This window comes from Pezoporus wallicus, unplaced genomic scaffold, assembly GCF_028554395.1.
Source record: "Pezoporus wallicus isolate ANWC-B61680 ecotype Strahan unplaced genomic scaffold, APGP_CSIRO_Pwel_v1 contig_6566, whole genome shotgun sequence".
Taxonomy (NCBI): Eukaryota; Metazoa; Chordata; class Aves; order Psittaciformes; family Psittacidae; genus Pezoporus; species Pezoporus wallicus.
The window spans coordinates 2,851,543-2,875,620 of record NW_026638763.1 but is presented as its reverse complement, the minus strand read 5'-3'; the positions used below and the strand labels follow the sequence as shown (position 1 = coordinate 2,875,620).

Below are 24,078 nucleotides of genomic sequence, written 5' to 3'. Positions count from 1 at the left end.
CAGGTTGCCTCATTTGGGGTTTTTTTGGGAGGACAGGCTGATCTCTGCTATTGGGAAAACATAAAACTCACCTACAATGTATTGGAGGCCCTGGAAATACTTTCATAGTCCTGTTGCATTCTGAGATGTTGGTTTGGCTCTATAAAAGCAAGGCTTGTTCTCGGTTCTCTTTCCTTTTCTGGGGAAGGTGGGAGTGCTGAGAGGTTCATGCATATATTCTGTCCACAAATCATAGATGAAGGCTTCTTTCAGTTCAAGCAGTAGTATGTTATAGTAGAAGTGTAGTAGAAGTATATATATATGTAGTAGATGTATTATATATATTATATATATAATAGTAAAAGTATATTATTTAGTGCTCTTCAAGAAATCTGTTTCCCAGCTGAGTTCTTCCCCATACTTTTGGGAGCACACTGCAGCCCAAGTGTCTACTTACTTCCTAGATACATAGTTTGTCTACATTTGTGGCCATACTTGTCATGGCTTGTTTGTTCTTCTGCATTTTTCCTTTCTTTCTTTCTTTCTTTCTTTGCTTGCAAGTTGTGCAGGATTGACCTCCTGTGGTTCAACCAGAACAGGGGAAATGCATGCCAGAATCTCATGTGGAAACAGCTTTTGCCTCTAATGCCATTCCAGCGTGTTTTTCTAGGGAACTTCTAATGTAATGTTTCATTCATAGAAAGTCTGCGTTGCTCTGTTCTCTTCCAGTTCTAATAGTCCTGGATGAATGCAGGAGATCATCCGCAGGTTTAGAGTCATCATAAGAGCAATAACGAAATAACCATGCTACAGTTCTGAACATGGGAAACTTTGCGTGTGTAACGTGGTTTATATTGAGTTTGCAATTCCTATGGAGAATGTATGATGTTAGGAATTGCAAGCACAGAAACTAAGTAAAGATGCTTTGCAAAAGGAACACACAGGAAGCAGGACAGACAGAAAATGTTTTTTTTTCTTGTCTAATTCCCAACAGAGAGCCAGAGCAGGAGCTTCTACTTTAGCACCTGCTCTAACTTCCTCCTTCAGTAACAGGCTTGGTTATTTTTGTAGCTCTTTGTGGTTGGTTGTTTCATGGATTTTTTTTTTTTTTGTTCTCTGGATTTTTTTTTAAGGTGCCACCTTGAATCAGCTTTCTTCAGTGAGTGAATGTTGTGCTGTGCTCTCTAGCATCCCAGCAACAGATTTACAGATATCTACTTTTTAAGTTATTTATTTATTTTTTAATTGTGATAGTTTTAACTGCAGTAGTTTATTGTTTGTCACTTGGGTCACCATACTACTTTGCATGCAGACAACTCACTTTAGGAGTGTGGGGATAGTGTGAAGTGATTGTATCTTCCTCTGAAGGGTTACAAGCGTTACTAAATAGTTTATAGAGAAGTAGAGGCAAAGATGGCAGGTAAATAACGCAGGATCAAACAAATATGAGTGACAGAGATAGGAACAGAATTTAGCAGTGCTCTCACCTCCTGTCCTATAAATGTGAGCTCACGCTTGCTACCTTGCCCTCAGTTTCATACACCTTCTTCCCATGTGGCGGTGCAAAACTGCGTGTATCTGTCTGTCTGCAAGGTGTGAAAACTGGGAAGAGGATCTCGACTTAACCTTGCTTTGCTCACCCTGCCTCCAAAGTTAGTGGAGCATTAGCAGCTCTCCTCCATGTCGCCATGAAGCTGCACAAGTGCTTGTGCAGGCGCTGGGCATGGAGTATCCTGGGCTGGCAGGAGGGAGAAGCTGAAGTTGCTTCTTTTAGCATGAGCTTAGAATGTTTGTGCTTGGTTCAGTGGAAACTTCCTTACAGAGGAGCCTAAGGACATCATTATTACAGTGTAATTAAGTCCTATTAGTTTAATTATATAGTACACTTTAAAATCTTCTGAAATACTTGCGTGTTTTACAGTGAAGCAAAAATATATGTAATATGCTTAACAGTGAATGCCATCAATTCAAGATTTAATGCTGTGGTTAAGAAAAAGCCCTGCAAACACGTTGATTGTTGATTCCCTTAGTGCCCTTGTGATTCCTTTAGTGCCATGCTGATTCCGTACAGTATATATGACATCAGACCAGTTCCAGCCCTTTCCATTCTGCTTTTTGTTTCCTGGCTATGTGGGTGCTTCTTCCTCTCATTTGCTCCCTTTTCCTCCTCACTCCCAAATCGTTGCATCTCGCTTGGGGGATAATTCTATCAGTGTGATTTATTTGATTTCACCTGAGCTTTCTTGTTGCAGTGTCTTGGTTTGTGGGGTGTTGAGTTTTGGTTGCTCATTTGTCTTTTGAGGAAGGAGTTAGAAATAGGGACCTCAACACTACTGTTGGGTTTTTCTCAGTTAACCCCTTTATTCCTACTTACCTTTTTGTGTTAAAATGATTTACTAGGGGATTTCCGTCAGCCTCATTAAGCAGCTCTTTCTTAGGACTAGCTTTTTGCCTAGAGTCCTGTGACGAATCTGAAGTGTTAAGAGCCACCACACTTGTTGTAAACACGTTATTTAATAGAACTCTGCCTTGCCCTTCTCTTCCCCCTTTCCATGTAAACTGTATTTTATGACTTCCAGAAGCACAAACATAGAAAAGGTGTCAATCCCAGGAAGGTCTTGGGAAAAAGACCTGGTTAAAGCATAAGTAACCAGGGCTATGTACTATGAGCTGCTGGTGATAATGTATATACAAGAAGGGGATGTCAGAAAAATGGGTATTCAAAAGATGACTTCATAGGCCTTTTTTCCTAGGACAGAATCACTAATAGAATGTATAAAATGTAAATAATTTAATATGGTGTCTATTTATAGAGGTCTTTCAGTTTCTTTTTGATGGTAATCTGCTTTATTTGCTTGCACATGTCCTATTTAAATCCAAATGCTATTTTAAACTTCCATCTAATTTTATACTTTAATTTTGTCTATGTAGGAGAGAGTTTCAACTAGTTATAAATTATGTAGGCAGAGTATTTATGTTTAAAAAGGGGGAAATTACGTATCTTAGAGGTAACCTACAGAAGACTATGTCTACACTTACTGTTTATGATAGCTAAAGTAGACTGAAAGTTTTAAGGTTTTGATTTATATTATGTTTCATAATCTTTGCCCTGAAAATATTAGGATTCTCAAATTTGGTGATACTCAGTAAATGTCTAGCAGTTTCTGCAGGGTGATGTGTTACCTTCTTCAGTTGTTGAGGTAGTTGACACAAAATTCTGCATAAAACAACTGCACGTGTATGATGTTCTTATGCCAGTTCAGTAGCATCTGTTTTTTCTTGCATCTTTTTTGATACTTCAGTACTCTTCATGGCCTGGGGAACAGGGGCTTATATATTCTGTGTGTGCAAAACTCACAGCGTCACCTAGAATTTAGATCCAGCAGTTTATCCCAGTAACTTGAGTAAAAACATTTCTTTTCCAGAAGTAGATTGATTTTGGTTTCATAGTTCTTTGAAGTTAGCTGTGGCAAACTACTTGACAACTTTAGTGGGAAAAAGTCACCAGTCATTTTCTTTAAATAAATAAACTCAGTTAATGATAGTCAAAGTTGCATGTTAAAATTTTGCTTTGTGTTGTCTCTGTTGCTTAAACTTACTGGATATTAAGATTCCTTGTTGAGTGGTGCCATTATGCCATTCGTTTATTTAATGTGTAGGTTGAGTAACATTTGCTGATGAATTTAGCATAATAAAGTTAAGCTAATGACTGTCAAGTACCAGGAGGCATATCTTATGTGTTACAAAATACACCTCTTAGTAAAGAGCAGTGACCTCTTAGTAAGAGTGACCTCTAAGTATGCTATGCTGCCACAGCTATATTTGTAACCTAGCTTGAATAAAAGAAATCTAAACTACTTAGTTGGTTTTGGGGGCAGTGACTTGATATCTAGCTGCTCATTGCTGGATGGTGTTTTATTAGATTCCAGTTGTTAGCAAACAGTATTCATGGAAGCTTGTGGGAGGAAGTGTGGTGTAAGAATGTGGGTTCTTGCTGGTGGAGTTACTGGTATTCTTTACAAATCTGTAATCTACATTAACTGATAGTTTCTCTAGCTCTGGGTTTTCTAATACAGAACAGTAAACTGGCTTAGCTTGGGAAGAGCCAGTGATCATTGATTGTACTGGTTTGGGCAAGTTCTGTAGTTACAGAAATAAGCTGATGTGAAACTGGATGGGTATAATCAGATATCTTCTGAAAGCAACTGAGATGCTTGCAACATGAGGCAGAGCAGCTGTCAAAAATGTTCTTGTGCAAATGTGGTTATCTTTATTTTTGGACTAACCAGCATTTTGTCTTCACAGCAGCTATACTTCTGAATGGAAGTGGCTTGCAGACAGAGCTAGAATTGGCAGCCGCTGGACATGGCTTCAAGCCCAGATTACAGAACTAGAATACAAAATCCAACAACTAACTGACCTTCACAGGCAGATACGTGCCACCAAGGTATTGTCTGTAAGCTCATACATGGGCTTTTCAAATAATTTTGGACAGTGTTTTGTGTAATACTTATTTATTTGGTTTCTTGTTGTTATTGTTGTTTGTTTTGCCCTAGAGTTCTTGTATCCGTGCAGGCAGTCACATGCAAAGGTTAATGAGAAAGAAGACATCAAGAGCTAAAATGTATGGCATCCTAGAGGTACCAGTACAGGGCTAGGAGTTAGGAACTCTCACCTTCCTTGGTAGTGTCTTTCAGGGGCCCAGCACAAGATATTAATTTATCACACTAGTTTTTCCCTCTGCAAAAGAGGCAAGATTTCCTTTTCAGGTTGTTCATTTTTTGTGTTATGGGCTTTTGGGGTGGGTTTTTGTGTTACTTACAGTGCATGTTTATTCTGAGGATTAGTTAGTTAATGTTTGTACAGCCCTTTGAACAGGTCAAGGATTAATTATTACTAAAATTCCAATGTGTGTAACTCATGTACTAGTTTTTGTAAATGGAACTGGCTAGACAGTGGGAAAGGCGCATTCCTAAAACATTAATAATCTATGTATCAATTCAGTGGGTTCCTCAGGTCATTCTCATATGCAAGAAGCCAAAGCCTGTGGTAATTCTGGTTGTGTGATAGTGAGAGGTTTTAGAGAAGAGCTCTTTGGATCTCCATTTAGAGCCTCATGTAGATGGTCTGATCTATGCTGGGGTCAGATAAGCAGTGATGGAGAGGAGCCAGAAGATGCTTTAGACTTTATGTGGCTGAATGTGAGACTTACAGGGAGGACTCCACAGAGCATTTCCCTCTGATCACATAAAGAAAAATTATTCCCTCTCCCGCTCAAAGCCCTTCTTTTCATATCTCTTCTGCTCAGAACTTATCCCCAGTCTGTTTTTACTTTAAAAAACCCTTTGTTTGAGGGTCTGTTCTGCTTCTATAGCCACAGAAGTGAAAGGAGATTTTGTATTCTGGTGAAGGGTGAGAATACCTGTACTTTAGTGCTGTCCTAAATGCCAGGTACATGCACACTGCTGCACACAAAAGCTATCAGCCTTTAGGGTGGTAGAGGTCTCATGACCTGCAGAAGACAGATAAATAACAGAGAAATGAGAGAAAAAACATTCCTTTAGTCATGCATTTTCTTCGCATTAGGTGGTATGTTGGCTTGGAGCCTAGTCATCTTCCTGGTGGAGATCTTTAGTGACATTCCTTTTTGTACACTTCATGCCCTTTTTACCAGCTGTTGTATTCAGTTTTTGGCATTATGTCCTGTAGTGAAGGTAGATGCATATTTTCTTTGGCTGTATTTTTTCTGTGTACGTTTGTAGCCCACCAGAGCAGCAGCTACTACGGAAGGACACGTGGACTGACAGAAGAGCTCTTTGTTTTCGTTTCGTGGCTGCAAAGTAGTGACACAATATCATTAGAATTTGTGTGCTGTGTCTAATGGTTTCAGAGTGGTTTTCATGTGTTTTGAGTAGAAAAAAAATGTTATTCATATCAAGTGAACAATGGCTTCAAATAAAACACCACTCCTCTAACACCATAACGCAATAGGAAGTGAGATGGTTGACTTGTGGGCAGCTTCCTGGCCTACCACGTTGTGTCTTCTCCATCTCTGTGCACACAGAAGTAGCAGGTCTGCATCTCTGAGAGTCCTTGCATTTAAAAATATATGTAGAATCATAGAACCAACTAGGTTGGAAAAGACCTTTAAGATCAAGTCCAACCATTACTACAGGACTGCCAAGGCTGCTGCTAAATCATATCACTGGGGGCCTCATCTACACAGTTTGGGAACACTTCCAGTGGCGATGACTCCAGCACTGCCCTGGGCAGCCTCTTCCAATGCCTGAGCAGCCTTTGGGGAAGGAATTGTTCCTAATATCCAGTCTAAACTTCACCAGGCGCAGCTTGAGGCTGTTTCCTCTTGTCCTGTCAGTTGTTACTTGGGAGAAGAGACCTACCCCACCTCACTACAACCTCCTGTCAGGCAGTTGTAGGGAGCGATAAGGTCCCCCCTGAGCCTTCTCTTCCCCAGACTAAACCCCCCAAGGTCCCTCAGCTGTTCCCCATCACACTTGTGCTCCAGGCACTGCACCAGCTCCATTGCCCTTCTCTGGACCCACTCCAGCACCTCAATGTCTCTCTTGTTGTGAGGGGCCAAGAACTGAACACAGGATTCGAGGTGCAGCCTCACCAGTGCTGAGTACAGAGGGACAGTCGCTGCCCTGGCCCTGCCGCCACATTGGTGCTGATACAGGCCAGGATGCTGGTGGCTTCTCGGCTGCCGGTGCACAAGCTGCTCATGGTCAGCTCTGTCAGTCAGCACCCCCAGCTCCTTTCCCATAAGCAGTTTCCAGTCACTCTTCCCCAAGCCTGGAGCATTGCATGGGATTGTTGTGGCCCAAACGCACTTTGCCTTGTTGAACCTCATCCCGCTGGCCACAGCCCATTGATCCAGCCTGTATCTGCAAAACGAAACAATTCCATTGGGGGGTGGGGGATGGGGGCAGAGGGAGGGAGTCTATTACCAAAACCCACTCTGGTTGGAACGTATTTAACTTAGAATTCCTATATAGTCAGTATTAGTTTTCTTCTGTTCCTATTCCATCTCTCTCTTTTCATACAGTGTCAGTTTTCTCCTAATTTTCTGCTTTCCCATTTCCATGTTTGGTCAACAAGATTCTGCAACTTAAAAAGAATTCCATTGGAAGTGTGTGTGTGTGTGTGTGTGTGTGTGGTCTCCCTCCACCACTTTTCCTGTGTGTCTTCCTATTTCTCTGACTTCAGAATCTGTGGTTTAGATGTTTGTGAGGGGGATTTTTCCTCTCTCTGTGGTCATGACATATGATTCGTTTGCTAAAAAAACTATAAAGATTCTGATTTCTAGAAAGTCTAAAGCTGTTGAGCTATCTTCTCCTCCTGTTGTGTCACTTGAAAAGTATATCAATTCTTGAATTTGCTTGAACATACTGCATACTTTGTAACTGCTGCTGGTCTACAGATTGTAGTATGGTACTGTCAGGATTTGTTTCCATCTTCTGTAAATGGAGAAGCACAGATGATGGGCTACTAACAAGGCATGTGGAAAAATCTAGTGTTGACTTGATGGAAATTCAGAATCTCTGTGCCCCTTTTGGGGACTAAAGCAACTTTCTGAGCAACTACGTTTGGTTTTAGAGACTATCCTTGTTCTCAGCTTTAAATTTGTAACTCAAACAGGGGAATAAGTTAGAGAGACATTGAGAACAGGACTATTTAATGTTTTCTCCTAGTCGCCACTTCAAAGACTGGGTTGGGGCAGCCCCCTGTATCAATACAGACTGGGGGATGAAGGGATTGAGAGTAGCCCTGAGGAGAAGGAGGTGAGGGTACTGGTGGATGAAAGATTGGACATGAGCCCACAGTGTGTGCTTGCAGCCCACAAAGCCAATTGGATCTTGGGCTGCATCCAAAGGAGTGTGGCCAGCAGGTCAAGGGAGGTGATTCTGCCCCTCAGCTCTGGTGAGACCCCTCCTGCAGTCCTGCATCCAGCTCGAGTCCTCAGCACAGGAAAGATACAGACCTGTTGGAGAGAGTACAGAGAAGGGCCACAAAAATGATCAAAAGGCTGGAACATATCTGCTATGAGGAAAGCTGAGAGAGCTGGGTTTGTTCAGCCTGGAGAAGAGAAAACTCTGGGGAGACCTTATTGAGGCCTTTCAGAACTTAAAAAGGGCCTATGAAGATGGGGAGAGACATTTTAGCAGGGCCTCTTGCAACAGAATGAGGGGTGATGGGTTTAAACTAAAAGAGGGGAGATGCAGGCTGGATGTGTGTCCTGGGTTCAGCAGTAGCAGTCATGTTTCTCCTCCTTGGTAGCTGGTGCAGTGCAGTGTTTTGACTTTCATCTCAGGAACAGAGCTGATAGCGATGTTTTGGTTTGGCCAAGGACTTTGTGAGCCTCATGCTCTGCCAGGGAGGAGGGGAAGCCAGGAGGAAGCAGAGACAGGACACCTGACCCAAACTGACCAAAGAGGTATTCCATACCACAGCACGTCATGCCCAGGATGTAACTGGGAGTTAGCCGGAAGGGCTGGTAGACTGCAGGGTTGGAGGAGGTATCGGTCGGTGCTTGGTCGGGCTGAGGGGGGGCGAGTTATCGGTCGGCTGGTGCTGAGGTGTTGTATTCTCTTCCCTTGTTATTTCCTTTATCATTATTATCATTGGTGGTAGCAGTAGTGATTTGTGTTATACCTTAGTTACTAAACTGTTCTTATCTCAACCCGTGGGAGTTGCATTCTTTTGATTCTCCTCTCCGTCCCTCCGAGAGCAGGGGGAGGGCAAGAAAGGGGGGGAAGTGAGCGAACAAATTACCTGACTGGGTTTAAACCACGACAATGTGGGAAAGAAATTTGTTACAATGAGGGTGCTGAACCACCAGCACGGGTTGCCCAGAGAGGTGGTGGATGCCCCATCCCTGGAGACATTCAAGGCCAGGCTGGATGTGCTTCTGAGCAACCTGATCTGGTTGAAGATGTCCCTGCTCATTGCAGGGGGAGTTGGACTTAGATGAGTCCTTTGAAGGTCCCTTCCAGCCCAAGCCTTTCTGTGCTTTTAAGTTTTTTTGAGACTTGCTTTCATTGCATTAGGGCAAGTTGCTGCTGAGGCAAGAATCAAGATGCGGGTAAAACTATGGGATCCTTAATTTTACACAGCCACCACCTAGGAGAGGTCTGTCTTGCTTAAAGAAATAACAGAGGGGGTTCCTTGTGTTCACATGATGACAGGCTTCCTTGGTTTTAGTAGAATATTCTCACTAGAAAGAAAAATTTGAGGCAGTGTAATTGAATGGTCCCATTCTTTCAATATCTGCTCGATAGCTGAGTAACAGTACGTAAAAGCAAGTAAGCTCTTTCCTTTTCTCTTTGGAAAAAGTCTGCAGAGGCTTAATAGCCGTTTCTAAGTATTAAATTTATTTGCTTAAGATAATGACAAATAAAGGGACTATTTGAGAAACTGGTTTTGACTGTTACAAAGGTTTTTTTTTCTTATTCTTTATTTAGCGTTTGAAGGTGTTAAAACGAATCAAGTAAGATGTTACCTGAGAGTGTATTTGACACTTCTGTTTTTCTAAATCTATCATGTGGAAAACACAATGGGGGCATTCTTTTCCTAGTTCCATTTATGAAACTTTCTTATTTTCCTACCATGTAAAGATGTATTTATCTTATGTGGTGCCATTCTAGACAATAGACCATGTCTGCTACCACATTTGTGCAGATTGTCGTGAAAAGCAATGAGATTGCTAGAATATTTAGGATAGCCGCTCCTGTCGTTATGAAACTCTAAAAATGCTCACCTTAAAGATGTATATCATGAAATTAAATAAAAGGCTTCTTGTTTGTATTGTATGCATCTCTGCTATATAACCCCCTCCCAGCCTTGATGTTTTGCTTAGAGCATGGGTGGAAAGACGGAAAATAGAGCACTTTAAAATGCCTCTGCAGAATTTATTTGCTGCAAAGACTATAACTAACTTCATGTCCAAGGATGGCTGTTCCTTACAGAAAAACCTCTTCTTAAATCAGCAGGCAAATGATAATATTGTTGCTCTAGTAAGTATGAGCTTTAGATTTGAATTTTGGCACAGTTGTTGAAGCAGTGGTACAGCACATAGGGTGATTGCTGATCTAAGGAGTAGTACATATGGTGCAGCTTTTCATTAATAAAAACACCTAGTATTCCTATATTTTAGTTATGAAGTGTATTTAAGATCTTTAGTTTAGTAGTTTAAGTGTTCCAGAGAGTTGTTGGAAGGATTTAAGGTGGATGTGCCTGGTTTGATTGCCCCTTTAAAATTATTTAGGAGGGTTAATCCGTTGTCAACCAACTGTGTTCAATTGCTGTTGTCTAGGGGATGGTGATCTTAGAAGAATTCCCATTTCCAAAAGACATTTTGAAGAAGCAAATACAATTGACAGACCAAGAAGCTTTATTAAACGCCACAGGGAATTCGCAAGCTGCCATTGAGAGACAGGATTCTTTGCCGGAGCATGACTTTGAAATGTCACCCAGCAGTCCTACCCTGCTCTTACGAAACATAGAGAAACAGGTAAAGTAAAATGAGAACTGAATGGTCAATGGAGCCAAATAATTTCCTTCAGAAATAGGGCAGGTTCCAGGGTGATGACTTCCAAAAAGGAAGATATTTTGCAGTCCCAAAGTGGGTGCTGATGAATTGAAGGGCTTAAATAACTACATTGTACTCCAGGTTTACAAATTAACCTTTTACTTCTGATGTGTCTGTGTTACCGCTTTGTTTCCATCAAAGCGGCCACACAACTACTTCTAACAGCTATCCACAAACCTGCCTCTTCTGTATAGAGTCAGTGGAGAGTTACCACAGATTGTTTCAGGAAGTACTTTGGTGAGATGAAAGAGAAAAGCTGAAGATGGAGGTATGTTGCACTTGAAACAAACAAAAAGCCCCAACAGAATGTAATTGTTGGTCTACCTTTTAAAGCTCCAGCTCAAGAGCTGAGGAATTCCAGGTACTTAACAGGCATAGCTTTGGGTGGAGTTGTGGGTCACCGTGTTCAAAACAAGTCATTTCCAAGGTTAATTCCAGGAAATAGGATCTAGACTCCAGCAGGGTTTTCTTTTGCTAGAAAGTACATAATGTGGTAGGATCACATTGCTGAAGGAGACAGAGGAAATTTGGTTTCAGCATGCAGATAGTCTAAAGCAAATCTGGCAAAGCCAGTGTGGTGCATTAGTATGTTTCTCTGTTGCTGTCTATGAATTCTTGGTCAGAGACTTAAATGGGGTAAAAGTAGCTTTAGATACTGATGCTTGTTCCTGAATCTCTGTGCCAGTTTTTGTTATTTGATAGTCATACTTTTCTGTTCTTAAAATGCTTCCCCTGTTTGGCAGATCTTACCCATGACAGACAGGAGTGAGAAAGCAATGATATAGGACATTTATATGCACAGTGCTGGCAGTTGCACAAGGTAGACCAGGGAGCATTTTTAGCATGTGGTGAATGTCCCTCTTTAAGTGATTACTTGGAGAATTAAATGCACTTTTCAATAAGACATTTGGTAAATACTGGTGTGTTTCCTAGTTCCCAAGTAGTTACAGAGGTCCAAGAACTCTAATGATCTGAAAATTACTTGGAGGTAAAGGTGTTCATTCAGTATATCTCACAGATTACATCAGATTTCTTCCCCTTACGCCACAAAAGCTTTGGGGTATGATTTGCTCTTTGAGTCCCAGTTCTGTAAATTAACTTGAACTCTAAAGGTCTGAGTTTCTTCTTGCTCAGTGTCAGGAGTAGTGATGCTATAGGCTGGAGAACATCTATAGATATTCCCACAGAATTCTTCAATCCTATGGTAAAGTATTTCCATGTTAAAGATAAGTAATCTTACTTGTGAACAAAAAACAAATCATAAGGAATACAAAGTGACTGAGCCTGCCAATTTTTATTTATGCTGTTTTTCAAGTCCTTTTCCGTATCTATGCAGTGTTTTAAAAACACGATTTTCTTACCTGACTATATCATTTAAACATGAACAGAAAAGACAGTAGTTGTAATGAAATGGAAAATCAGTTTTTCTGCCTCTTTGTATATAAATAGTAGGCCCTCAAAATGTAAAGAAAACTCACTGGGTAACCTTTAACAATTCTTGTTTTAAACAGTCTTTGTTCTGAATCAAAATCCTACCAACTTCTATAAGTAAAGTGTGCCTCTTCAGATACGTTTAATTTCTGGTTAGTGTGCAGACCAGTTTCCTCTGAGAAAGCTACATTTATTGTCAGAATAGCCTGTAAGGTTTGACATTTAAAACAAAAAAAATCATTGTGAAATGTTAATCTGGAGGCAGTCCACAATTCATTGCTTTATAAGGAATAACTCTTAATCTTAAAAATTAGCTGCATTAGTTATAAGGCAGTTCTGAAAGTCTGGCTTTCTGTAGGGTGAGGGCTGCTTCTTGCTGTTCTAGAGGATAGAAGATTCTGTAGTTACAATAGTCCTCCTATAGTTACACTTCCTTTTATACAGACACCTTTGTCGAACTACAGTGAGGAATGAAGAGGATTCTTTTAACAAGAGTTTTACTTTCAACAAAATATACGAGTAGACAGCAGACTGTTTTTTTTCCCCTACTGAAATGCTTGTTGAATGTCGAGTTAGCAGCTCTGGGCTGCAACTGTTATATCTGCTGTAAGGTTTTCTGGTTCCTTTTGCCTTTTCACAAATGTTTGGTTAAATGCTAAGATCAGTTACGTGTTTTGTGTACTTCATATTCAGATGTCCTTGGCTGCTGTTCAGGGCTGTGTTGGTTTTCTGTTGTCGGGGTGTTTGGGGAGGGGGGGCTGTATAGTTGAACATAGTAATTGTGAAAGAAAAAAGCATGCCACAGTTGATTATTCGCAAGAAACTAAATATCATCATTCCATGATGTGTGCAGCTGGAATCCTAAGTAGGAAAACAACAAAAAAGAAGCCTAGGACTTTTGAGCTATTGAGTCTGGAAAAAAGTCTCACTGCCTTTTATTTGTTGTTTTACTCTTTTCCAGAGTGCACAACTGAGTGAAATCATCAGCAGCCTGATTGCTCCACTCAATCTGTCTCCAGCTTCTTCATCTCTTTCATCCAAGGCCTGTAGGCACAGACAGCTGGTCAATGGCATCTCCTTCAGGTGAGTGACAGGATGGAACCTCTTTCTTTTCTTTTCTTGTTTTTTTTTTTGAGAATAACTTTTGTTAAAGTTATGTAGCTGGAACTGATCATTATTCCAGCAATAAGTCAGGAAAAGAGCACTCCTTACTGCCAGCTTCGAGAGAAGTCAGGTCCTGCTGGTAAGGTTGAAAGTAGTAGGGTTTTGTTTTGTTCTTAATGACAGCATAAAAGCATGCAGCATTGGGAAGATGGATATATCCGTGAAGTAGTGAAAGGATAGAGTAAGTAACACACTGTTTCTGATGATTTCAGACTTAATGGATTCTGTCATGACAAGTGCAACTTTATTTCTGGAAAAGTGATGAATTTAGACTTTACTAGATTAGTAGAGTATGTCAGGTTTTGTGGTAGCTGCATGAATTTTAAGCACATCAGTCTTCAGTGCAAGGCCAAATTTTATATTTGCCAGATACTTTTTCAGGAATGTGGAGATAGCATTTTTCCAGTTGTGGTCTTTTGTTCTTGATGGATGTAGCAGCTCAAAATTAATACCGCAGACAAGTGTTTCTCAGTGCTACTCCATACTTCTTAGCAATACCATTTTTTATTCAAAGGTTTTAAAAGAGAGTACAGGCTGTAATCAGTATTAGTCTCAAACCAGCATTAAGGTAACTGAGTATAGTTCTGTCTTACGAAAGACCTAGGTTTGCTGGATATTTCTCCTGGGATACTGGTAATGCAATTTTTGAGGATGGAGGGATTGCTGTTATTCACAGATCTTGAGATCAGGTGGATGAAGACAGTGTTCCCTACTAGAGCTGGGGCTTTCTGGCAGTGTCTGCAGCAGAACATAATTCCCTGGCTCCCAGCTCCAGGAAGAGCTGGCCATGCCGTCTGTTTCAGCAGCTTTGCCATAGCCTCCCTAAAAGGGATTATAATGAGCAGCTTGGATGGGCAGCTTCCTTAACTGCCGTCTGTTCCAAAGCGATTGTGTGACTGTGCCCTAAATTTCAGGATGAAGGGGTCCTGTCACGTAGCAGTCATGTGCCCGAGGTATCACTTGTTTACAGATAATATAGGGGAAAATTGGAAGATTCCTCTGAGTTTTGGAATAAAAATAGCCCTGAAATAGGAGCTGCCAATGGAGATGGGCATGTGGAAGAAGAGAGTCATTTAGGCTCTTAGAAGCCTAACTCTGTCTCAAAACAGATGAGGAAGGGTTCTTTTTGAAATGTTTTCGGGAGTGTGTGACATTGACTTCATGATCAGGGAGTCAAATGTTATAACTTGAAGCCGCTTCATGTCTGATTTATCAGGCACTGTGTTCAAAATCAGTCTTCTTTCCATTTTATGACCAGCAGAGTTGTTTGTTCATGGGCCAGTGTCTCCAAGGCTGGTTGTTTTCTACTTGTGACTTAGGAAAGCCCAAAGAAGTCTGCAAATAAATACTGTTCATTAAAGGTAGTAATTAAGCACAATATAGAGTAGTTATGAGACTCATGCAGGGAAATTCACTTCTGCCTGCTTCTTGGGTTTTTGAGTGTGTTTCAGTTTTCTGTGGTTATTTTGCTGTAGCAGTCTTGTGTGCAATTAATTGAGAAAGTTATATACTGCATGTAACTTCATTTATTGGCTGCTTCTCTCCTTGCTCTTTGTAGAGCTCACTCTGACTGTATTCAGTGCTTGACAAAGTAGAAATCAAAATCAAATGGAAAATAAGGTGATTTTGTTATTTTTGAATAGACAAAAAAAAAGGATGATAGTGATTTTTTACTTAAGTAAATTCTTGAAATTAGTTGTAGGCTCTTGATGTGAAAGATAGAATAGTGCGTATTTAAGGCAAGTCTCAGCATGAGATGCTTTGAGGTTGGTTGATTGCAGTTGGTTACTTGGGCTATTTATTCCCATTGGAAGTGGAGGTGCATGTACAGTTTCTGGTTGATTAATTGTGGGTAACCTTGAGTTGCCATTTGTCAAGGTCTAATTTAATTAGTGGCTTCCTTTTATTATGTAGCTTTTCTCTGCTCAATTGAATCTAGATTCCAAGATTAGCAAGATGGACTGTATGAGAGTAGATGCTCATAGAAGCAGTTCCCTAAGCTACTGATAACCACTTTCTTATGCGGGGAGAGGAATGAAAAAGTTTATTATTTCAGTACAAATAGTGCCTGTCTAATGGCTTGCTGTGTATGTGTGTATTTATGAGTAAGGTCTCTGCTCCTTAGCTTAGGCTACAGAGCAAGAAAGGCCAACCTATGAGTTTTGAAATGAGAGTTTCTGCAAATTAATGAATTCTACACCTGGCAGTGGTTCATTTCACTCTTCTGCAGAATCACAGTTTGAAAACCACCCAAACTAAGATCGAAATAAATGGAGAACTCAAACCTTGACTGGAAAGCCTATTTACACAAGTGGCAGGAAAACTGTACTGTGTACTGGAGCTTCAGGCTGCAGAGCTGAGATCTCTGCCTCATCTAAAAAGGGAGCTGTGCATTACTGTAAGGCACAGGAGGGTAGAGCAGCTGGCAGAGACTGAAGAGAGATTATCAGAGATCTGGGCAGACCACCAGAACAAGAGCAGGAATCACAATAGCTGAGGAGCCAAACTAAAGAGCTTTTTTTGTTATAATTTAAGTGTCCAAGTTGTCTTTCTTGTAAGAGGGAGATATGGGGAAAATCTAGAAGTTGGGCTTGGCACAGTCTGACTTTGTAGAGAAAATGCTTTTGAGAATTCAGAGAAAGTATTTTAAATCTCTTACATGGACTTCAAACATTGTATTTCTTTCCCAAGCTTTAAGAATGGTGTTAGCTTTAAGAATGTCATGCTTCAGTATCTGGGGCTTTTTCTTGGCACTCACTAATATGTTCCTTTAAATACTTTGCACCATCCCTCCTTTAATTAGCACTTTCTTTTCATTGTGTCTCTGATGCTTATTAAGATTGTTCTGGTGTGTCAGAGGGACAACTCAAATTCAAACCCATCAAACCTTATTACCACACCAGCACAGCATGGGATGGTGTTTAATCACACTTCATAACAAGCACTTCTACTTAATCAAAATGTGCTGTTAGAAGAGTACTGCTAGTCAAAAAAAATCGATAAATGGCCTTGTCATGAATTCATTTTCATGTTTCATTGTGTTATAACTTTACTAATAAGACCGTGACTTGCCAGATAAAGTTCATAAGAGAAAACAATCATTTGTGCAGACAGATGACCTGCTACAAACCAAGGCCAAAATATCTCCTATACTTGCACTCCTCAGACAGTTAACAGTTACAGTCAAGGTCTTCAGTACTGTAAAAATAAATGCACACTTGAGTGCTATTTGCAGCAGGCCTTCAGCTCTGCGGGCAGATGTTGCTGCTGCAACAAAGTAAAATCAGGATACCTATAAAAGTGAAGTGCATTCTTCCCACGGAGTCATTCCCACCCAAATGGGAGGGTGTTTTGAGTTTTGCCTTGCAGTGTTCCCTGTTCTGGTGAGGAGGCAGGCAGTAGATTGGTGACAGTTATCCAAAGGTGTTACACATAGATGCATAAGGTTTTCTACTGCTCTTGGCCCTGTGTTGTCACATAACTTTCATGATTGCATACTGTATTACTCTATGGATGTGAGTACAGCAAGTGTGTATGTAGGTAAGGTTGTGGAAAGATGATGCTATAACACTGAGGGGGATTTGAAAGGGACAGACTTGAGGAAATGCAGGGAAGAGCGAGGTTTAAACTTAAAATGAAGCTTTTCATGTGTTCATGTAGACCGTGTCACATTGTGACTGGAGCTGAGCTTGCATTCTTCCAAATTCTCTGGGTCTAGCCAGCTTCTAGATAGTAAAAACAGACAAACAGGCTGGGGTTTCCTTCCTCCTCAAGAGCTTCACCCAGCCTGGCCTTGAGCTCTGTTGGAGAGCTCTATTGGCACAGCCCTGGAAGTGAAGTTTAATGGCCTTGTGTTGATTCAACTAAGCATGCAGAGTTCTTAATTTTGATACAAATGCTTCACAATGGGGTGCAACCCCTACACTGAATAGGCACTGGTTTGTAAAGCTTTACATAAGTTTCAGTTCTTGAGCAAAGCTAGAAAATCTTAAAAGTATTAGGGCAGGACTCAAGGTCCCCTTTATGTTCACATGACTGCTGTCTTGAATGGAATGTAAGTTTGTAGGGAAATATTAGTTGCAACATATAACTCATGTTAGGAGTGTTAGAGAGTTCTTGAATTTGGAAAACCAAAACCCATGATATGCTCGAGGGCTTCGCTTTGTTTTGACATTTGTTTCCCCAAGACAAAAGGTGAACAAGAATGATAAACTTCCCCTTGTGACCTAACACAGAATTAGTCAATAAGCAAACAAAGAACATGCGTGGCTTCCTGAAACAGTGTGCTAAAACATGTTAGTGTTTCTAAAATTCTCTTAGAATTAGATAGCTAATGTTGATCAGTGTATGAAATCTTGGCCTGTGCATATGGAGCATATCTAACTTTTTGTATTTCCTCCCTCCATTAATCATGAAATTACAGAGCTTCAGACAACAGAGAGGTATCCTCTTCGGGCAGCTGGTTGCTTGATCATCAGCACATCAAGAAGAGAAGAAGAGACAGGACAAGGCTAAGACCTCTCACTGTGGCTAGTGGGAGCACATCTGCCCGGACAAGGCCACTTCATGGTTTCCAGAAGAGGAAACTGTACAGAATGCATGGTGCCTGTCACTGGAATCATCAGGTAAGCCCTTGCCTCGCTATTCGGGAGACAAAACCAAAGAATCCAACTGCTAGGGGCTGCATGTGTCTTGTCTGGTATGACAGAAGAATAATGCATGCTGTGCTGGTTATTTGTTATGTTCAAGGAGCATATATGTATGTGATGGGAGTACTGGATGTGTCAGCAGAAGCTCAGAGTTAATGAGTTGAACATAACAAATGAAGATGGCTCAGCATCCTGCTTATCAAATCAGTTTGTTCTATGGCTGTTGTTAAAGCCTTTGTACAGTGTAAGGGACAGCTCGAGAGCTTCCTTGGGAGACTCGTCTGCTGAGGAAACATGCTACAGTGTAAATCAGCTGCCTGCTTGTTTTCAGCATATTTATTTTAGCTACAAGAAAGTTTACACAGCTGCTGCGACATTATTTTCTAGGAAATTAAATTGCAATATCTTAATCTTGTTTCTGTTTTTCCTGTTTCTGATTAGTTACACTGCCTTTTTCATGGCATTTGATGGATGCTTTAAAACTCTGAACATTTTCCACATTACAAAGGAATTAATATTTTAAAATGGGGAAACAGACATTGTCTGTTGTGCAGGGCATATCTGTTCATGTCTGATATGAATAGCATATCACTGGTAAGGATATACAATGAGTTTAGCTGTGGTTCAGCTAAGCAGCAGTTCAGTTTGGGGGCAGAAATGGCATGAACTCATTCTGTAGAGCAGCGTTAATCCCAAGCGGTTTTAATGTCTCAGTTTTTGCTTTGCCTTTTCAAAGTGGGTTATGTTGAGAGAAATCTCCCTGTCTCCTCAGCTGACTGCCTAGGATTTACCAAGTGTGCCAGTGGTCTGGGGAGAAATTTCTCCTGCGAGGCTGTTCCGTGTGAGTGTGCTGATTCAGCATCCTTTGCAAAATTGCACAAGTGTCCTAGTTTTAGCAAGATAGCTTATTGAAAACCTGTCCAGTTTCTTATTAGCCTGACTTCCCAGCTTCCTGGCAGTGGGGCTTAGAGACCTGGCAGTCTGCCTGGAGAGGTTGATGGTGGGGGATAGGGGTGGAGGGTTAGTGTTTGAGAGGTCTTACCTCCAAGGCATTTAGGCTTTTCATCTTTCTTGCATTAACCAAGGAGACTGTTACTGACTCAGACTCCCTTGTTTCCCATTCAGTCCAATCCATGTCCTGTTAAAGAGGTTTGGGGCCTTGTTCCCTTCCTGGTCCCTCCAGTACCACAAGTCCTTCTATGAAGAGTGCTCCTTGGCAAGAGACTTTAGGACTTACCTTTCGTTCTGCTTAAACGTGAGGGGTTTCCACTCCAGGTGCAACTTCTAAATAATAGGCTCTTCTGGAAGCCTGCATCTTGCAGTCTCAAGTATCTCGTATTTCTGCAAGCACTGCCTATGTCTCTGTCTTTTGAAAAGCTGGGCCAGAGTCAGTGCAGTTCAGAGAGTAACAGCAGAAGTATGTGAAGAGAAACTTCATTTCTGCAGCCTGGCAGCAGGAGTTCAAAGCAGAGCTTACATTTTTATCTTCAACCAGCCGTAAAGCTGAGCTGCTTTGCACACTCAGTAGTTTACCTTGACTCGTAGGCTAAAAAGATAAATTTATAATGTACATTTGATTGTAGATTGCAATAAAAAAGTGCCTTTAAGTTACTAGTTAAGGCTTCAAATACAGGAGCTAGTGCAACTGTGTGTCTGCCCCATGCTCTTGACATTTCTAGTGCTGGGTTAGCATATGCTAAACCAGCTCCAGTGTCTCTGTACTGAAAGTGCAGAGATGTCCCAAAGACCGTGTGGTAAAAACTGCTGTAGGGATTGCTGTTTATGCTTACTGCAGCTCTTGGCACAAAAACCTGTGTTTCCACTATGCTTTCTAATGTCCTTTCCATGGGGAAGTTAACCGAGAGGCAACATGGAGAACTGTGTCATTGCACTGCAGATAAATTCTGCTTGGAGAAAATAAGAGGTGGTGGCAGCGATCGACCTGTCAGCTTCAGACTTTGTGCAAGTGCCAAACTCAATTAAAGTTTTCAGAATTAAGGTAAAGTAGTGAACAAAGCCTCTTACACAGTGTTGGTTAAAAACAGAGTAGCAGGGATCCTGCTAGGGCATAAAGTGATAAAATTGGTCTGGACGTTTCAGCACATTCTGACAGTCAAACCTAAATGGGTATCGAGTCTTTGAATTAAGAGCCATCATCAGTGTATATTTTTGTTCAGGAACTCTTATTCTAACAGGGCTTGTCACTTTCTTAGTGCTGCACTTGCTACACTTGGTTACTCAGCTGTTGATGAGATAGCCAGTGTTCTTCCATTACAAGCTGAGCAATCAGCTCAGGCTGACTGCTACATTAGGCAGATGTCTAAGGGTAAGGATGCGAAATGAGGAACGGCCTCTGAGACTGATACCTAGTTTTCTTTGAAAATGCATTTATATTCCCAACAGTAACCCAGCAAATTTCCTCTAGCCTTTCACAGAAAAAGGAGTTACTTCTTAGCAGCATGCAGAAGAGTTGGATTTTTAATATAGCGTTAGTGTGGCATCTCTAGCAAGTGCTTCTCCACTGTTTCATCAAGATTAACATTTACAGCCCCTTGTACCATGGCCTGTGAGGACCCCCATTTCCTTAAGGTCACTGGCCCAAGAACAATCTAGAGGTAGGGCAGACTTGCTGCCACCTGCCTGCAGCAGATGTGGAGTTAACAAAGACCAGCTTGCTAAAGCCTGAGAAGTTTGAATCTTCTGAACATCACAGCTCCTGCATCGGATTCCTCTTGGTGTCTGGTTCAAACAGCCAATGAGTGAGTGCCTGGCAGTGGTGATGGGTGATGCTGCTCTGCAGAGTAATCTGAGTAAAACAGTAACTAAAGAGTTCTGTCCAGAGAATCACAGCAAAGTGCAGGCTTCCCATATGTGGAAGTTTAAGATATGATGGGAGAGCTTTGAGGAATTTGGGATTTTGGGGGTGACTGGTTGTACCCTTCGTGCTTTGAGTGGCATTCAGAGTGTTGTACTCCACATCTGTTCAGATTCATTTGGGAAGCTCGTCCTTCTCTCCACGCCCCAGCATCCACGTTAGGAAAAGCTAAGTAAGAAACTGTTAACTGCTATCCCATCTGTCAGTTCATAAGGTCACTGGGAAGGCAGCCACATTTTTTCTCTTATCTACTGCCATGCCACATACATTTACAGTGCTGTCAAAAGTTTGAGTATTTAGTGACCTAGTAGCCTCCCAGTGCCTGTTGAGAGATGCCCTACATTGTCCTGTGCTGTATTTCTTTTCTGAAGAGGACTGCTCTGCTAGTAAAATAATGCTTACACACAGTAGTATCTAAAAAAAAAAATAGAACTCCATGAAACTTTAGAATACCTGGAAGATCTACAGGATAGTTAGACAGCAGATAAATAAAACAGGATGCAGGGTGTTTGGTTTATCTGTCACCATCCAGTATCCTCAGGAACTTGAAACATCCTCTGGGGCCAAATCCGCTTGTCCCCTAATTCAGAATGACTTAAGTACCACAGATGATCTGTGAGTCATCTTTTGGCCATGGAATCTGTTTTGTATCTTTCTTCTTTCGTTATCTAAATAGCTTGGGAAGAGCTTAGGCCATTTGTTGATTGTGAAGGCAGTGCACAAACCCCTCAGAATAACTGACATGCACAAGAAACCCTGGGATTACAGTCTGCTTCGGTCTAGAGGACATGATTATAGCGGTGCCTTTCCTCACTGTGATTTTTGAATGAATATTAAAACTTGTGAGCAGGATAACACAAAGGAGTGAACAGCAGGCGTGGTCTAGTAGGAGGACAGGTGCTTGCAGGCAGGGGTTGGAAGTCTGAGAATGTTGGATCAAAATGCTGGATCTGCCATTCATTTGCATTGTCACAGCTGGCAAGTCAAACAAGCTCTGGGTTATTGTCTCTTCCTATAAAATCATATAGAATTAACTGGGTTGGAAAAGACCTCAAGATCATCAAATCCAACCATTACCCCAGCACTGCCAAGGCCACCACTAAACCATGTCACTGAGGGTCTCATCTTCACGGTTTGTGAACTCTTCCAGGGACGGTGATTCCACAACTTCCCTGGGCAGCCTGTTCCAAAACCTGATCACCCTTAATATAGGATAACACTAAGAAAGAAGGCCAAGAAAGTCTGTAAGTAGCAGGTCAGTGTCAGAACTTTAAAACATAAGCAGCAATTGAATCATTTCCCAGTGGTTGTTCCATTTATAACTGCAAACCTCTCAGATGCCTGAGTGCTTCTGCAAATGCTTTTCCTATAAGGAAAATATGTAGTATCCCCATCTCTGGCTATTTTTTGCCTAAACTTGAAGGAACTGAATTATGTGTGAGATACCAAAAGTTCTATTAAGTTTGTTTAAAAGCAGACAAATGCTGTTACTAGTGAGAACCCCCCAGAGAAGTATTTGTCTAGCTGATACGCCCTGAAGTTTTCTTTTCTAGTGTTTTATCTGTGTGGCTTCCTGCAGGGTTTTGTCAGTAACAAGGAGTTTATTTTGCCAGTACATTTTGTTAGTTTCTCATTTAACGGGCAAAATAACGACATCAGTTTCACCTTTTTCTCTTTTCAAGTCATGCCTCACCAAGAGATGTCATTGAGGCTAGGTAGTGTTCTAATCTACCAACACTTTATGCAGGGAGATCTGAGCACCATAACATTTGGTCCTATCCATTTCTTTGCAGGGTTGTAGGGCACAGTAGGGTGTTTTAACCTCAAGATTCTTGTTGTATTTGTATCTCCACATGCTGGAGGAAGAGTTGGTTGTGTGGACACATGGGGAAAACTGGAATTGAAATGTGCAAAGGTGCCAACACCGTGGAAGTTGGGAATTGAGGTGCAAAAGCTCACATTTTACATATACAGGCAAACAGCTGGTATAATGTCACCAACTCTTGCAGCTGAGTGTTGCCATATTTTGGCTTTTCAGCCTCAAACAGGAGTTAAGTGAGACCAGAAGAGTATCTGCTTTCATTTAGTGGCTTAAAACAAAAAGGGAGGATAAAAAACCTTAGTGCTTCTCCAGAAGGCTCCAAAACAGACAGGAGAGAAGTATTTAAATTCTAGGGTTCGAGTTTCTTATTTCAGTCTAGTTCTTATACAGTTCTATGATTTTCATGGCCTGCTGCATTCCCAATGCATGCTTAGGGCCAATGATGTGCTTTGTAGATGCCACTTGATAAATACATAGGGGTCTTTCGCCAAGTCATGTTAATTTTCAGGGTTTAGGGTATACACATACACATGCTTTTATAATTTGTATAGTTGGTTTCCCAAGTTTGTAAGTGAAAACAATAGTTGATAAAACTACTGTTTTAACACTGATAATTAAAAAAGAAGGTCTTCCATTGGATAAAAATCCACAAAACCTGGGAAAAAAGAAATATACCTACAGATTCAGCTCTTTTCAAGGTCTGACAGGACTGTTGTCTATTGGCAAGGAATGAAGGGAGAGTACCTTTAGTTTTGTGATACTGTGATACTGCCAGTGGAACTAAATCCATCCTTTGGAGGTTATGGCAAGCCAGTCATCCTGAGCATTCTTTTGTCCCAGAATGAAGAACCTGAAGTGTGCCTTTCACAGTCCTGCACCTTCATCTTATTTTTGCAGTGGTTTATTGATCACATCTACTCCTAATTCCTGTACGGCATTTTTGAAGAGTTATCCCTGTGGATTAACACATCTTTCCTTCTTTGGGTTTAATTGGTCAAAGATAAGGCACTAACCTTGATTTTTCAGTTGATTTGCTGGTTGAACAAAAGGTCTTTCTTTCAGAATGGTGAGGCTAGCATACACTTTCCACAGAGCAGGTGAAAGTCCATCTCCAATTGGCTTGTAACAGGATTAAAGAAACTGGACTCCATGTGTATTTGTGAGAGGTGAGTGCTCCCAGAACCAGTAGTAGAAGCTACCACTCCTTTTATGAAACCAACTAAAAGTCTGAATTTGAGACAAGCTGGGTGCTGAGTAAGTTGTCATTAGTGTTTTGTAAAAGTCTCAGGTCTGTTCCTGGAAAAAAATGGTCTTTGCCACAGGATCTGCTGCTTTACCTTTATCCACAGCTTCAGAGGGACCAGAGGCAGACAAATCTGGTTGCATCTTTGCTTTGCTGGACCTGACCTGTACATAGATTGCAGGGAAGTGCATGGGAAAAGCCTGTCCATTTGACATGTATAGAAGCTTCATCAGGAAGGGGAAGTCTGTCACGTAGTATGTATCATCAGCACCATCTGCTATGCACCTTCCCACACAGGGGTGTCTC

The 24,078-nt window shown here is 41.2% G+C and overlaps 1 protein-coding gene across 6 annotated transcripts in view; it reads left to right on the top strand.

The window, feature by feature from the left end:
- The window catches only part of KANSL1L (KAT8 regulatory NSL complex subunit 1 like), a 61,373-nt gene that overhangs the window by 15,247 nt on the left and 22,048 nt on the right, over positions 1–24,078 (top strand). For 4 of the 6 annotated variants that reach the window (XR_008972518.1, XM_057412289.1, XM_057412292.1 and 1 more), the window contains 4 exons: positions 4,285–4,426; positions 10,313–10,510; positions 12,981–13,102; positions 17,607–17,808. Coding sequence is in view for 5 of the 6 variants with exons in the window: in XM_057412289.1 (XP_057268272.1) it covers positions 4,285–4,426; positions 10,313–10,510; positions 12,981–13,102; positions 17,607–17,808 (664 nt within the window). In the remaining variant the exon portion in view is untranslated. The remainder of the gene's footprint in view (positions 1–4,284; positions 4,427–10,312; positions 10,511–12,980; positions 13,103–17,606; positions 17,809–24,078) is intronic. The other 2 variants (XM_057412290.1, XM_057412293.1) reach the window with 2 other exon arrangements.